General features: G+C 57.6%; 2 protein-coding genes across 7 annotated transcripts in view; one reads left to right on the top strand and one right to left on the bottom strand.

Annotated features, from left to right (window-relative positions):
• The first annotated feature begins 1,388 nt into the window (after positions 1 to 1,388).
• On the top strand, positions 1,389 to 3,980 carry NUDT16L1 (nudix hydrolase 16 like 1). Of its 2 annotated transcripts, XM_039239295.1 has the most exons (4): positions 1,389 to 1,548; positions 1,625 to 1,885; positions 2,630 to 2,852; positions 3,689 to 3,980. In XM_039239295.1, the coding sequence occupies exons 1-3, from the start codon at positions 1,399 to 1,401 to the stop codon at positions 2,849 to 2,851; spliced, it is 633 nt and encodes a 210-aa protein (XP_039095226.1). In that variant the 5' UTR covers positions 1,389 to 1,398; the 3' UTR covers position 2,852; positions 3,689 to 3,980. The 2 variants fall into 2 exon arrangements, with proteins under 2 accessions (XP_039095226.1, XP_039095227.1); XM_039239296.1 differs by lacking the exon at positions 1,625 to 1,885.
• A 263-nt stretch (positions 3,981 to 4,243) lies between these two features.
• ANKS3 (ankyrin repeat and sterile alpha motif domain containing 3) overlaps positions 4,244 to 14,386 on the bottom strand; it is a 31,278-nt gene continuing 21,135 nt past the window's right edge. For 3 of the 5 annotated variants that reach the window (XM_039239290.1, XM_039239293.1, XM_039239294.1), the window contains 11 exons: positions 13,421 to 13,579; positions 10,475 to 10,612; positions 9,786 to 9,895; positions 9,323 to 9,499; positions 7,101 to 7,225; positions 6,417 to 6,558; positions 5,758 to 5,930; positions 5,340 to 5,425; positions 4,941 to 5,024; positions 4,658 to 4,749; positions 4,244 to 4,585 (listed from right to left, as the gene is read on the bottom strand). In XM_039239290.1, the coding sequence (XP_039095221.1) occupies positions 4,670 to 4,749; positions 4,941 to 5,024; positions 5,340 to 5,425; positions 5,758 to 5,930; positions 6,417 to 6,558; positions 7,101 to 7,225; positions 9,323 to 9,499; positions 9,786 to 9,895; positions 10,475 to 10,612; positions 13,421 to 13,579 (1,274 nt within the window). In that variant the 3' untranslated portion in view covers positions 4,244 to 4,585; positions 4,658 to 4,669. The remainder of the gene's footprint in view (positions 4,586 to 4,657; positions 4,750 to 4,940; positions 5,025 to 5,339; positions 5,426 to 5,757; positions 5,931 to 6,416; positions 6,559 to 7,100; positions 7,226 to 9,322; positions 9,500 to 9,785; positions 9,896 to 10,474; positions 10,613 to 13,420; positions 13,580 to 14,386) is intronic. The other 2 variants (XM_039239291.1, XM_039239292.1) reach the window with 2 other exon arrangements.

The following is a 14,386-nucleotide window of genomic DNA, read 5'->3' as shown; positions in this document are numbered from 1 at the left end:
GGGTTGGGGCATGGGGCGCCTTTCCTCTGTGCCCTCTGACCCCTCCCAGGGTCTGGGTTGTGCCCTGTGGCCTGGAGACGTGTCCTGCCTGGCGGGTCCTTCCCCTCAACAACATCTGCTCTTCGGACACGGTCACTTGCCTTGGGATCTGGCTTTTCCCTGAGCTGTGGCTGCCCATTGAAATCCTGGGAGAGGCCATGGATGGGGAGAGAGGGAGCCTTCTCTTTGGATCCTTACTCCCCTGCGTGTGACAGGATACGAACACGACTCTGTGAATGAGCCTCCAGTGGGTCCTTACCAACACTTGCCCGTCCTCTGCCCCTGCTGTCTTCTGCTCAGGGGCAGCCTTCTCTGCCACAGAGCTTGCCCTCCCTCGCTGCATGGGGAGTGCACATGATGCTTCCTTCCTCAGCAAATCTTCGCCCACCGTGGGAGGAAAATGGAGTTTGGGCCAACCAGTGGACAAGTGGCCCCACTGCTGCCCCCCGGACACCGTCCCCATGCTCCTGAGCCCCAGCAGACACAGGGGATGTACCTCAGCGCCTCTTCTGTGGAAGGTGGGAGGTTTTCTGTTGTGGACACTGGTCAGGAGACAGGGTGGGACTCTTGGGTGAGATCCTGGCTCTGGCACCAACTGCTGGGTACCCTTAAGGCAGGTCCTGTTCCTCGATGCCCCAGGTTACTCCTTGGTAAATTGGGGAGACCCCATTTCCTCCAACAGTACATGGCATATGGTGTCTGACTTGGAGGAAACGCGGGAGGCTGGGCCGGGATTTAAGGTACTTCCTCTTCCCACAGGCTGAGTCTAGGAGCCCCAGGGCTGTGCGTGGACACAGACCAGGGGGGCAGCTGGAGCTCTGCCAGGCCCTGCCTTCCTTGCTCTTCTGGAGCCGACCAGCAGTGACCTTGGACCCGAGTGCTTGTCTGGCGCGCGTGCAGGGACGGGTCTTGCCCCCTGGTCACCAGGCTCCCATAAGCCCTCCGGGGGAAAGGCGCCCGCAGGGAGTGTGGCGGGGGCTGGTGCGGCGCCCCCTGGGAGGCTCTGGGGGAAAGCCCGGGGGTCGGTCGGGGCCCCAGCTCCGCAGGCAGCGCCCGCCCGAGGCCCCCCGCGACAGCGCTCGTCTCGACTGAGCTCGGCTAGCGCGGAGCCTCCTGGGCTTTGTGGTTCTCCAAGCGGCGGGCGGGAACGCGTGCAGTTCCGACCTTTGCACACGCCTCTTCCGCGCCTCAACGACGCGTCGGGGCGCCGGGGTGGGCTCGGCCCCAACGGGCGTCAGCAATTGGTGGAGGGGCGGTGCCTAGGGACGCGGCTGCCTGCGGATTGGTCGGGCCCAGCGGGGGGCGGGCCGGCGCATGCACTTAAGGAGAGGCGCCCTAGCCGCGCGGGGTAGTGCCAAGATGTCGGCGGCAGTCCCGGAGCTGAAGCAGATAAGCCGGGTGGAGGCTATGCGCCTGGGGCCGGGCTGGAGCCACTCGTGCCACGCCATGCTGTACGCTGCCAACCCCGGGCAGCTTTTCGGCCGCATCCCCATGCGCTTCTCGGTGCTGGTGAGGACCCGGGTGGGCGGGGGGGGATAAGGGCGCCGCTCGCACCCCGCGCCCGTGACCCGGCGCTTCCTTGCAGATGCAGATGCGCTTCGACGGGCTGCTGGGTTTCCCCGGGGGCTTCGTGGACCGGCGCTTTTGGTCTCTGGAGGACGGTCTGAACCGGGTGCTGGGCCTGGGCCTGGGCTGCCTGCGCCTCACGGAGGCCGACTACCTGAGCTCGCACCTGACCGAGGGCCCGCACCGCGTCGTGGCGCACCTGTACGCACGGCAGCTGACGCTGGAGCAGCTGCACGCCGTGGAGATCAGCGCGGTGCATTCGCGCGACCACGGCCTGGAGGTGGGGCCGCCGCCCGGGCCCCGACCCCCGCCCCGGGGTTTGGCTCTGGCCCCGTGAAAGGCACCGATGGGTAACACGTCCTCCTGAGGGTCCCCTGGCCGGGCTGGGTGGGGTGTCGCTGTCTCCAGCATCAGGGTGGGGAGGGGGACCTGGGGGCGGGGTGGGGGGAGAGAGGGGGGCCCGGGGCTAGGGTTCCCTCGGGGCTGTGTTCCATCTGCCTTGCTGCCTGCCATTGCCAATCCTGGGAGTGGGGAGTGGGATTGGTGGGGGGATGGGATAGGGTGGTGCCTTCTGGGGAGGTGGGAAAATAGGGCTGGGTTCAAGGGCCGGGATCTCATGGTTGGGGTGATGAAGGTTCTTAACTGGTTTGTGGGTTTTATTTATACTCTGGAGGAACTGGGAGAGTCACACTTGGGATCTTTGGGATTCACGAGTGGAAGGAAGGGGGAGCATGGGGTGTGAACTCGGGGGGGGGGGGTCTTCCTGCCAGCGGATAGGGGCTGGAATTAGAAGATGCAGAGGGTGGAAGATGCATGGGGTCAGCTTTGAAACTTGCTTGGGGGAGTAGAGGCTGTACTGCTCCAAGGGTGCTGCTGGCTTGCGCCTCACCAGACCCTGCCTGGGTCTCCCATTGTGTCCTTTGCAACCTGGCTGCCCTTGCCCGGGCAGCTCCAGGGCCCCTCCTGCTAGGGCTGCAGCGTCGGTTTGGGGGCCCAGTCCCACTCCGGTCTCCTCTCCATGCAGGTGCTGGGGCTTGTGCGGGTCCCGCTTTATACCCAAAAAGACCGAGTTGGTGGCTTTCCCAACTTCCTGAGCAACGCCTTTACCAGCACTGCCAAGTACCAGCTGCTCTTCGCCCTCAAGGTGCTCAACATGATGCCCGAGGAGAAGCTGGCTGAGGCTCTGGCTGCTGCCACCGAGAAGCAGAAGAAAGCCCTGGAGAAGCTCCTCCCATCTTCCTCCTGAGGTTGAGTCTATGCTGTGTGTCTACTGCCCTCCCTTGGTTCTGTCCGTGCCCTGAACTCCTGGGGTTATGGCGAGATGGGACAAGCGGGCATCTCGTCCTCTCCACCGCCCCAAACAGCTCCTGGGTGGTGGCTGAGCTAGTGGGAGCCCAGCCCCCGCGGGTCAGGAGGCGGCCTGCTTGCACTGGACCTGGCTCTCCAGGCTCAGGACATTCTCTCCTACTCTAAGGCTCAAACCCTCCCCCACGGGAGACACACAGGTTGGTGGCGGGATCACCCAGGTACCCGGGTGGGTGCACACACCCCACTGAGAAGTTCGTTTCTGCTTGGGGAGGGTGCCTCGGAGACCTGTCAGCAGCCTCCCAGGGCCGAGGGAAGAGCTGGCTCAGTACTGTGAACTCCGGTGGTGGTGATTAGCTTTGTCTTCTGTGGTGTGTCAACAGGGGTGAGGCTTCAAGGCCCCTTTAAACCCATTGGGCTCTGGTCCCCAAGTTTAGTTGGGGCCATGAAGCCCAGCTGTAGGTGGAGTTGTTGAAAGGAGGACAGCAAAGTCCATTCTTGGCTGCTCTGTTTGTTCTCTGGGTTTGGTCACAGGCCCAGGGCTGGGTGCATGAGGGGCCCCCTTTTCCCACTGTCCAGGGACCTAAGGCTGGGAGCCAGGCCCAAGTGCTGGGCTCCAATCAGCACAGAGCTGATGATACAGGCCTCTGTCCACTTCTCTGTGGTTGCTGTGGCACTGCCCCCTCGGACCTCCCTGGGCCTGGTCAGGGGCTTCTAGCCACACCTGGGCCAAGCTCGCTGCCCTTTGCTTTGCAAGCCTCCCTTTCTCCATTCCCAGCACAGTCCATAGGCAGCTCCGGGATGTGGTATGGAGGCACTGGCCGCGTGTGCAGAATGACAACCGGAGAGCCACCACAGATGGGCAGGTCACCACTAGCAGTCGCCCGTGGCCCTATGTCTGGAAACTCCTCAGTGAAGCTAACCAAGTTTCCACAGCGCCTATGTGGCCTGGTAAGGAGAGCCGTGCTCTGGCCCAGCCTGAGCATCTTTTCCACCTTAGAGCCTCAGTGAAGTGGCCAGCACATGTGGGCAAAGGCCCTTCATTCTGTAAATAAAATACCTGTACCTTGTTCCTCTCTTATTTCCTGGGGCACCAGGGCCGCGCGCAACACTCTTCAGATTGCTTGGGTAGAACCGAGGGGGCTCTGAGCACAGGTGGCTCTAGCCCCAGGGGATGGACAGAACAGAAGGCACCCAGTCGGCCCTGCTCTGAGTGTGGCGGTCTCCGTCCCGGCAGAGGGGGCTGGGTCCCAGTGGGTTACTGAATGGGGCAGGGTCACAGCACGGTTTGTCAGCCAGGACTGCATGTCGTGGGACCAGAACTGAGCCCTTCACCAGATCTTAAATTTTATTTTCCAGCAAATGACCTCCGCTGCCCAGGCGCCCAGTCCTTTCAGCGTGGCACCTGCGGTGTATGGGGACCCACTCTCTCCCCGTGGCCCTGCCTGCTCCGGGCCTTCCCCCCTGGTTCTGGGCAAGAGGCCCTCGGGCCGCCTCTGCGTGGGCCTCACGGCCCTGTCCTGCCTCCGCCAGCTGCTCCGGGGGCCTGACGCTGCGGCCCCCGCTCGGGCCGGCCTGCTGCAGCCGCTTGCTCACTGCCCTCCTGTCTTCCAGGCACACAGCTTCAGGGTGGATCAGTCACCCAACGTCAGATTCTGAGAAGGGAAAGGGAAGACTGAAGTGGGCGCTTGCTGCTGCCCGGTGCCCCCTGCTCTCCGGCCTGGGTCCTGGGCTGGCGGACACTCACCGTCCCTCCCAGCTAAGGCTCCCGCCAGTTCTCCTTCCCGTTCAGCGCTTGCAGCTTCTCCAAGCTCTGGGTCACTGAGCATAGCACTCGCCCTGAGGACGGGAGCAGTTAGTTGCTGCTTTGTGAGTGTGGGAGAGAGGCGGGGAGGTGCCTAGAAACGTGACCTTGACGACAGCGGGCTATGGTACGGCTGACTCGGGGGTCTGAGCTGACCAGGCAAGGGTTCCCGTTTACCCACTTTTGGCCCCTGGGTGGGGGTGAGGCCACTGGCTGAGAGACTCACCCATTTCCTGGACTCGATCCTCCAATGCTCCTGACAGCTCAGGGAGGCTCAGAGCCTGCAGGGAAGCCTGCCAGCCTTTGGAGTCTGTGGGGCAGAGGGCTAGGTGGGCCTGGGGCTTGTGTGGTCCCCACAGGCCCTGCCACTTTGTCCTGAGCTGTTCCGACCGGGGGACCCACCCACTGTCAGTACCTGTGTGACACTATTATATCAAAATGTGGTCGCCTGTTTTTCCAAAGCACTGACGGGGGGGAGGGGGCAGTCTGGGTCCAGCCTCAGGAGTGAAACTGTGAGGGTCCCCAGCTGACAGGGAGGCTTGGCCGTGGGGTAGCCCCAGCTGCAGAAGTCACAAGGGACTTCGGCTACCATAGTGTGGTAACTCTGGGAGGACACGGTTCTTACCAGCCGTGGGGAGGGGTGGGCCCAGAGGGGGCCCTCGGGTGGACGACTCCTGCTTCACTCTGGCAGACAACTCGGCTTGACAGGCTCTGCCAGACACAAGGCCAAGTGCGAATGAGGGAGAGGCCTGGGAGAGGGTCTTCCCCGGCCGCAGCAGGGCAACAGGGACCCCAGCTCCCTGAGTGTCAGTGGGGCTCTGCCTTCACGGCAGGCGCGCACACTAGGCACCTTCGGGGATAAGCTCTGAGGGAAGAACTGCACACCGTGTGCAGATGCTTGGGTCTGCCCTGCGGAAAGGGACAGCCAGACTGAAATGGAGGGTGGCGGTGAGTGACCCCAGAAGGCCTTAAGAACCACCACTTGGTTGAAGAATCTGGTGGAGTCAGGGTCCGGCCTGGGGGCGGCTCAGATGCCCACTCACCGCAGCTGGTCCAAGACGAGAGCAGCGTCGCGGGCCAGGGCCCGGGTCTCCTGCAGCTGGGCGTGCACGTCCTTCCGCGCCCCGTCCTGCTCCAGGAGGCAGCTCTCCACCACCGCCCGCAGCTCCTGCTCCTGGGACACCTGGCCTCGCATGGCCTCCACCTCCTCACAGCGCTGCAGCCAGAGAGGCAGGAGGTAGGGTGGGTGGGGGGCGGGCGGGCAAATGAGCAGGGGGGATGCAAGGCCAGGGCCACTCGTGCTGGGTCCCCTCAACCCCAGTCCTCTCTCCGCCACGACCACTGGCTCTCAGCTCCTGCTCTCCTGGGCCGGCGTCCACCTCGGGGCGCCCCTTGCTTTGGGTCCCTACCCTCACGCCCTGTGACGTCCATGCCAGCTGCGTGTGCTCTGCCCTCACCCTCTCCTCTGGCAGGTGACCTCCTGTCCAACGTCCCCTGCCTTTCTGAGCCTTCTTCCTGGGGGCCTGGCTCTGCATCTCCCGTTTTACACACACACAGGCAGTAGCGCTTTCTGCCCTTACCGCCCCACCACCCGCCCTGGCTGCTGCTCCCTGCTGACCCTGGCCATCCGTCCCCACGGCTCTCCACAATGTGTCCTTCTCTGCAGGTGGGTCTCCACGTCCCTCCCCCGCTCACCACATACTTTGTGCAGCTGGATGGCGAGCTCCTGCATCTCAGCTTCAAGCCGGTCGGCATAGGCCAGCTCCAGGGCATCGCTGGGGGGCCGGGCACTGCTGTGCCAGCGGGCGATGGCAGAGGTCATCTTCCTCTTAGGCCCAAACAGCCTGCAGGAGTGAACGAGAGAACGCGGACCTGCTGTGTGTGGAGGTGCTGCGGACCATCCTTCCACCAAGATGGTCCCCTAGGAAAGATCCCAGCTTTGAAAGGAGACAGTGGCCCCCGGATCCTGGGACAGATGACAGAAACAAATGATCTTAAGAAGTGACCACAGCAGGCGCTGGCCCGCCCTGCCTGCCCGTTTCCTTCCCCTGCCTGGTTGCTGCTCCCACTGAACGGGGAGCTCAGGCCTGCCGGGGCCAGGCTGTGAATGGCCTCCCTACCCCCTCGGGAAGCTGTCAAAAGCGAACGGCAGAAAATGTCCGGGTGCCCTTATCACAGCAGTGTCTGCCAGGGGACCCAGGCCTTCAGCACCTAAGCTCGATGCAGCCGGAGGACCAGAGAGAGGACAGCTGGCTGCAGAGAGCGAGCAGACGTCCAGACGGGGCAGGTGGTCCCCTCCCCGCACTGGGGAGTTCGGAGCTAAGCGGCCCCTTCACGCTTGGTGGAACCGAGGGGGCCGTGGCCACAAAGGCCCCTCGGCACTCACGTGATGCCGATTTCCTTCAGGTCGCTCTCGGTGAGGGTAAGGAAAATGCGGAGGTCCACGTCTTGCTCCTCGAACACCTGCAGGTACTTGAGACACCCGATCTGCTCCAGCAGCGTGGCGAGGTCCTGAAGGGCCGAAGAGCGGAACAGGTCAGAGGATGTGGGCCCGAAAAGGCGGTGCTGCAGCGCAGATCCTGCCGCCACATGCGTCTAAGCCGGGTCAGCCCTGTGGATCCCCCAAGTTCTCTGGTGCGTCATCTCTGGCTGCAGCCCCTCCTCTCTGCGCCCTTAGGCAGAGCTCGTAGTCCAGAGACACCTGCCCCTGCCCGTGTCCCTGCGGCCAGTGCCCTTTCTTTTCAGCCTGGACACAGTTCCTGTTCCCGTAGGGCAGGTCTGCTGGCAACACACTCTTCAGTCTCTTTTTACCTGTGACGGTCTTCATTTCTCCCTCACTTCTGAAGGATAGTTTCTGCCTGGATACAGCATTCTTGGTTGGCTGGTTTCTTCCATTACTCTGACTCTATCATCAAATGCCCTCTAGGCCCCATGGTTTCTGATGGAAAACTAGTGGTTAATCTGACAGGTGTTCCTTGTATAAAGACTCCTCTCCTGCTCCCTTCAAGATTCTCCTTGTGTTTTTGGACAGATTATGATAGATTTAGGCGTAGATCTGAGACTAACCTACTTAGAGTTCATACAGCTTCCTGGACGTGCAGATTCATGTATCTGATCAAATCTGGGAAGGTCTGGCTATTTTATAAACATTTTTTTTTATGCTCTTGCCCCCCTTCTGGAACATCATTACGTGTGTGTTGGCTGCTTAGTGGTGTCTCCTAGGTTTTTGTTCATTCTTCTTAGACGCGATGATCTCACTTGATCTAGGTCACCTTTGTGGGTCCCATGTGCTTCAATCTGCTCTTGAGCCCTTGTGAAGCTTTCATTTCAGTGATTATACTTTTCATCTATACACTTCCTATTTGTTTTTATTTCTATCACTTTGTTGATATTCTCTACCTAGATATGGTTTCCTTTAGCTCACTGAACGTATTTTAATAAGCTGATCTAAAGTATTTGTCTAGGGGCGCCTGGTGACTTAGTTAAGTGTCCAACTCTTGGTTTCGGCTCATGTCATGATCTGACGGTTTGAGAGGTTTGTGTTTCGGAGCCCTGTGTCAGCTCTGCACCGACAGTGCAGGACAGGCTTAGATCTTTCTCTCTCTGCCCCTCCCTGGCTCACGCACTCATGCTCTCAAAATAAATAAATTCTTTGAAAATGAAACCTTGAACGAGCCCCACTCCATTCTGCCCCGTGGTGGCTGTCACAGCTACCTTGGTACTGGGGCCAGGGGAAGGATGGGAACAGGGCCGAAGTTAAAGCGCTACAAAGCCACTTCTCTTGAATAAAAATTTCCAAGTTGCTCCAAGCCTTTGGTTGATTCAGATTCTGATCACTTCTGCCAGTTTTTTGTGGCCTTTAATGGAGGAGTACATTTTCAAATGTTGTCACTCTGCCAATTTCCTCAACCTATTTTCTAAAACATCCTTAAGATCCCATCGCCCACTCTCCCACTGAAAAGCGTTTAAGTAATTGAAAGGTGTGGCCCCTCAGTGAGCCTGGGAACACGGGTGCTGGACACAGCTCCCTGGAGGGGTCACAAGGAGAAGGCAACAAGCACACCTGCTTTTAGTGAACAGCACAGCTGTGACTGAAACAAATGGCAAGAAATGACTTCTTTCTTTGTACCACTTACGCCCACAGAGGGCAGGGGAACTTGATGAACAGACCACGGGGTGGCTGGGCCGTGCCTGTAACCCCTAAGAAGCTGGGTAAGCCGCAGCGACTCACAGCGAGGGAGGCAGAGATGGCAGCTGTCATTAAGTGCCACTTCATCTCCGCTTCGAATGCATCTCCTCACTGACTCCTGACAGCAGCTCTGGAAGATCGGTCCAGTTTTTCTCCTCCCCAGGCTCAGGGAGGCTGAGTCGAGTATGGAAAACAAGGGAAGAGACAGAGCCCTCCTATGGAAAGGGATGGAACAGAGACCCTGCGCCTGGCACTCGTAGCCATTAGCAGTCCTCTCAACCTGAGCAGCTCCACAGATCATGGGGGGAAATCATCTCCACATTTTTCTCTCAACAGGGCCCAGCCCATCCTAAGCGCACAGTAAGAGCCTCAAGAAGCACTAAAAGTGTGTAATTACCACTTTCATGGATTGCTCTCACCTGGGGTCCTGAATAAGGGGACCTCTCTGTCTGGGGAACAGATCCCGGGGAGCAGGCTGCGCCAGCTGGCCCGGTGCTGGTAGACCACTGGCTGTCACTGTTGCTGTAACGATTCTTGGTCTTTATGTAACTTTTAGTTTGCTTGCGAACCGAGCTTTTACACGCATGATCCGAATCCTGTGGTGAGAAGGCTATGTTCAGAGTTAACACGGAGGGGCTCACGGCTAACGTGAGCTGCATCCACTCTACTCTCTGCCCCACAACCCCAGCTGTGAAAATCCCCCACCAGCCAGAGGCTTCCCTGGTGACCTGCACCATGGTCCATGTGGCCCAAATCCACGGAGGGCGGCCAGGACTTTGCATCTGATGTGCATGTAGTATTGATTACCCTCTTGAAGGAGGCAGCCCCCACACCACCAAGAAAGGGGAGGGAGGCGGGAGATCAAGAAAGGAGAAGCTTCACCTCGTTGCTCTCCAGAGAGGCCTCACTGCTGACTCCCGGGGCCCTCGTCAGGCCCTCGCTGCTGCTGCTGCGCCTCACGACCCCCAGGTTGGCACAGAAGGCCTGCTCTTCTGAAAACAGCGAAGACGAGAGCACCTGACCACAGGTCTCACTCGGGGGGATGCCCCAGAGCCCCACACCCACTGCACTCACCACCTCCTTAAACAGCTCACTGCTGTCTTCTGTTTCACGCGGCTGCCCAGCCCAAGCCCTCGGACCCTAACATGTGGATGCGCGTTTTGCCTGTTTTGTTCACTGATAAATCCAAGCATCTGGAACAGTGCTTGGCATACTCGGCACTCCGTAAACGGCTACTGAATAAATGACAGATAATGTAACAGACATTTCCCTGATGGCTCCCCAGTCAAGGCGCTAACCTGGTCTGAAACGGCTCTCCCAGATGCCGCATGGAGAGACACTGGGCCAGAAGCCACACCTCACCTGTCTCCATGCCAGCTTGGTCCTCACAAGCACCAGTGCCCTTCTGTACCCTTTGCCCCATTGTTCTCTACTGGCCGGACCCACCACCGTTCCATTCCTTCCTTCCCCAGGGTGGAGGGGAATTGGAGAGGGGCGGCACACAGGGCCTCCTAACTCCAAGTGAACCCCTGGCCGGCGGGGGGCGGGGGAGGGAGGCAGGGTGCACATACCCCGACTGCTACTGCTGCTGCTCTCCACATCCCGGTCATTGATGGGGGAGGTGACGTCCCTGTAGCAGAGGCCCCCCACTTCCAGCGGGTTCTCATCACTGCTGTTAAAGGTGACATAACCCCGTGGAGGCACCTGCTCTGTGGACAGAAGGGGAGCCATAAACCCACATGACCACAAAGATGCAAGTTCCTCCAGGGGCGCCTGGGTGGCTTAGTCGGTTAAGCGTCCGACTTTCGCTTAGGTCATGATCTCGCGGTTCGTGGGTTCGAGCCCCGCGTCGGGCTCTGTGCTGACTGCCAGCTCAGAGCCTGGAGCCTGTTTCAGTCTGTGACTCCCTCTCTCTCTGACCCTCCCCTGCTCATGCTGTCTCTCTCTCGTAGAAATAAATAAAAATATTTAAAAAAAAAAAAAAGATGCAAGTTCCTCCTTCCAAATTCAACCACCCAAGAGGAAACATGGGGGGGGAAGGCCCAGGATGCAGGCGAGCTGAAAGAAAATTCCTATCTCTCTTCAGCTCTGTTCACAGATTCCGGAACCAAAGGGAAACTACAACACTAGCGGGAAATGTCACCTCAAACACATCAGCCTTCACATTCCCTGTGACTTTCCAACACAGACATCCCGGGGCTCCTCCTTGGGTCAGTCAACCCCAGCAAAGAGACCTGGCTGAGCAGGAAGGTGGTAGGCCCTGGGCTAAAAATTAACAACAGTAACACCAAGTTACATAACCTCTGAGTGCACCTGCCTGCAAGAAAAAGGGAGAAAAGACGACACAAACCAGAGGGTTTAATTCCAATTTGACCCCTGCCTCTTCCCCACAGAAAATACATTTAGTTGTAGAGAAGAGACTGGCTGGTGGTGTCATGGGTGACTTATTTCCTTCTTCACACCTTTCTGAAGTTATCAAGATTTACAATCAGGAAGAAAAAGAAAAAGAAATCAGCATATACTATTTATCATTCAAAAGTGTGTTTTCGGGGCACCTGGGTACCTCAGTTGGGTAAGCCTCCCGACTCTTTTTTTAATATATTATTTAGTTTTGAGAGAGAGATAAAGACAGCATGAGCAGGGGAGGGTCAGAGAGAGGGAGACACAGAATCTGAAGCAGGCTCCAGGCTCTGAGCTGGCAGTCAGCACAGAGCCCGATGTGGGGCTCGAACCCACGAACCGTGAGATTGTGACCTGAGCTGAAGTTGGACGCTTAACTGACCAAGCCACCCAGGCGCCCCACCCCGACTCTTGATGTTGGCTCAGGTTGTGACCCTGCAGTTGTGGGACTGAACCCCGTGTCAGGCTCCGCCCTGAGTGTGGAGCCTGCTTGGGATTCTCTCTCTCCCTCTCTCTCTGCCCCTCACCTGCTCGCTCGCTCGCTCTCTCTCATAAAATAAATGCTTTTTAAAAAGTGTTTTTCCCTTGCTGGCAAAGAGAATAATATGCACTTATAGAAAATTTAAAAACCACAAAGTGTAAGGTAAACCATGAATAATAAATGGCACAACTAAGGGACAATTAGCATTGCTCTTTGGTGAATGTTTGTCTGCCTCTGTGGGATACAAAAGACCTGTGTGTAAATGGGCCCGGGCCAGATTATTCTGGTGTCTTGAACAAATTCCATTTTAAAAAGCACTGGTTGTATGGCAACACAGATTAACTGCCACCCCCCGCCCGAGGTAAGACCTGTCCTTCCTATGGCCCCACCACACCTCAGGTGGGACAGGTAGCAGGGACTCCTCAGAAGACACAGACTGCTACTCCACAAGGAGAACGGCCCAGCCAAATGCCCCAGAGCTCTGTGCCTGTAAAAGCACCGCTCACCCAAGGAGAGAGGAGGTGTGCTCTCATCCTGTAGCAACCCGCCCAGAGCTGGGGGGTGGCTTCCCCAGAGGCCCAGTTAGCCACCCTACTGTGGGTAATGGGAGAAGGTGCCAGACTGCCACTCCACAAGGAGAACTCCCAGCCCAGTACCAAGACTCCTCTCTAAGGGAATAGAAGGGAATCAAGCTACTGTATACTCTTTACTCAAACATGGTCTCCTGTGACTGGAAAAGTTTAGTTTCCAAGCCTAGGAGTGATCACTCAGGAGAGGGGCCCTTCCACCCAGACTGCTAGACCAGCCAGACTGGGGCACCTGGATGGCTCAGTAGGTTAAGGGGCTCTTTGTTTCGGCTCAGGTCATGATCTCAGTTTGTGGGACTGACCCCTTGAGCTAGGCTCCAGCTAACAGTGAAGAGGCTAGATGGGATATTCTCTCTCTCTCTCTCTCTCTCTCTCTCTCTCTCTCTCCCCCCTCTCTCCTCTCTCTCTTCCCCTGTCTGTTCCACCCCTGCTCATGTGTGCTCTCTCAAAATAAATGAAATGAACTTAAAAATAAAGGAAGCTTTAACTACAAGATACGACTCACACTAAGACTGATCACGAGGTGAGGCCAGAGCAGGAGCGTCGGCACCCCCTGTACTCCGCGAAAGCACCGCGCTCAATTTGAGGAGCTAACAATTCGTGAATAAACTCAGGGCCAGGGTTCTACCCACCAAGTGGACCGTCGAAGAATTCTCTAACCCAGCACTTGCAGAAAAGAGAGCAAGAGCCTATTCAGGGACACATCCAATTCTGGCTGGTGATGGGGGCAGACACCGGACTTGAACATTTTTCCTGCACTAGCTGCCCCACCACGGTGGAATGAAATCCCAGCTTTGCTGTATTTCCACTGCTGAAGAGAAAGTTCTATTTGTAATTGTAACCAGCGGAAAGGAAAATCAAAGGATGAACCAAAACCCGGAACCTAGCCAGTATCAGTGCCTTTCTATCCCTGTAAGCCATCTCGGGTCCCGCAGCTGCAGCCCCCACCCAGTGGCCCACATCTCAGAAAGCTGAGAACTGGTGCTTCCTGTCGGGCCGGCCTCTCAGGATGCTCTGCCACAGAGCCACCAGGAAGTGGGAGCACTCACCACAGCAAGGCCGCTGCACCTGGCCGCCAAGGCCGATGGCCGTGATCCGGGCCAAGGCTCGCGGCCCCTCATGGATGCTGAGGCCCTTCTTCCGACAGGGCCTCTGTCTCTGGGGAACAGGGCAGGATTCATCCGAAGAGCTTAAATCTTCAAATTTTTCTGTGGGTCAAACACCAGAATTAAGACATTTTGTTCAGTGATGGACTGATTTACCAGTCCTCATGGTACATGCTAGAAGATAATCATCATTATTGGTCTTCACAAATTAAGAAGAAAAAAAAGTGTGTTTCCCAAGACGTCCCTTGAAAGAAATGCCATGATGGGTTGGTCCACTGCTCAGATGGGCCACGGGGACATCTGGGCAGAAAACAAGCTGCTAAAGCAGGAGTCTGAACTGAACAAGTCTGTCACGAAGGGAGGGTCTTAGTTCTTATTCCTCTTTCTGTATGGGTTTCCAGAATTTTTTAACAAGTGTGTCTTCACAGACCTAGGCCACTATCACTCACAACTTCACAATTGTATATTGTCAAGCCGCATGTTTGGGAAGCAAGTGGCACATGGCAGGGTGCGTGCCAGGTGTGGGGAAGCACCGCACGTCTTGCCTGTCACAGCGTGAGAGCCCAGCGCGCTCACAGCCACTGACATCTTACAGCTTTTCCTGTTCCCCGATCCCATCACACCTGCAAGGCAAAACTCATGAATGTATCGGCATAAGGCTGACACCTGGTTAAGACCTCACTCTTGGGGGGCGCCTGGGTGGCTTAGTCGGTTAAGCGTCCGACTTTCGCTCAGGTCATGATCTCGCGGTTCGTGGGTCCGAGCCCCGCGTCGGGCTCTGTGCTGACTGCCAGCTCAGAGCCTGGAGCCTGTTTCAGTCTGTGACTCCCTCTCTCTCTGACCCTCCCCTGCTCACGCTGTCTCTCTCTCTCTCTCCTAGAAATAAATAAAACATTAAAAAAAAATTAA

Source organism: Hyaena hyaena, unplaced genomic scaffold, assembly GCF_003009895.1.
Source record: "Hyaena hyaena isolate Hyena2069 unplaced genomic scaffold, ASM300989v1 scaffold_155, whole genome shotgun sequence".
Lineage (NCBI taxonomy): Eukaryota > Metazoa > Chordata > Mammalia > Carnivora > Hyaenidae > Hyaena > Hyaena hyaena.
The sequence above is the reverse complement of the archived record's forward strand: the minus strand, read 5'-3'. Positions and strand labels throughout refer to the sequence as shown.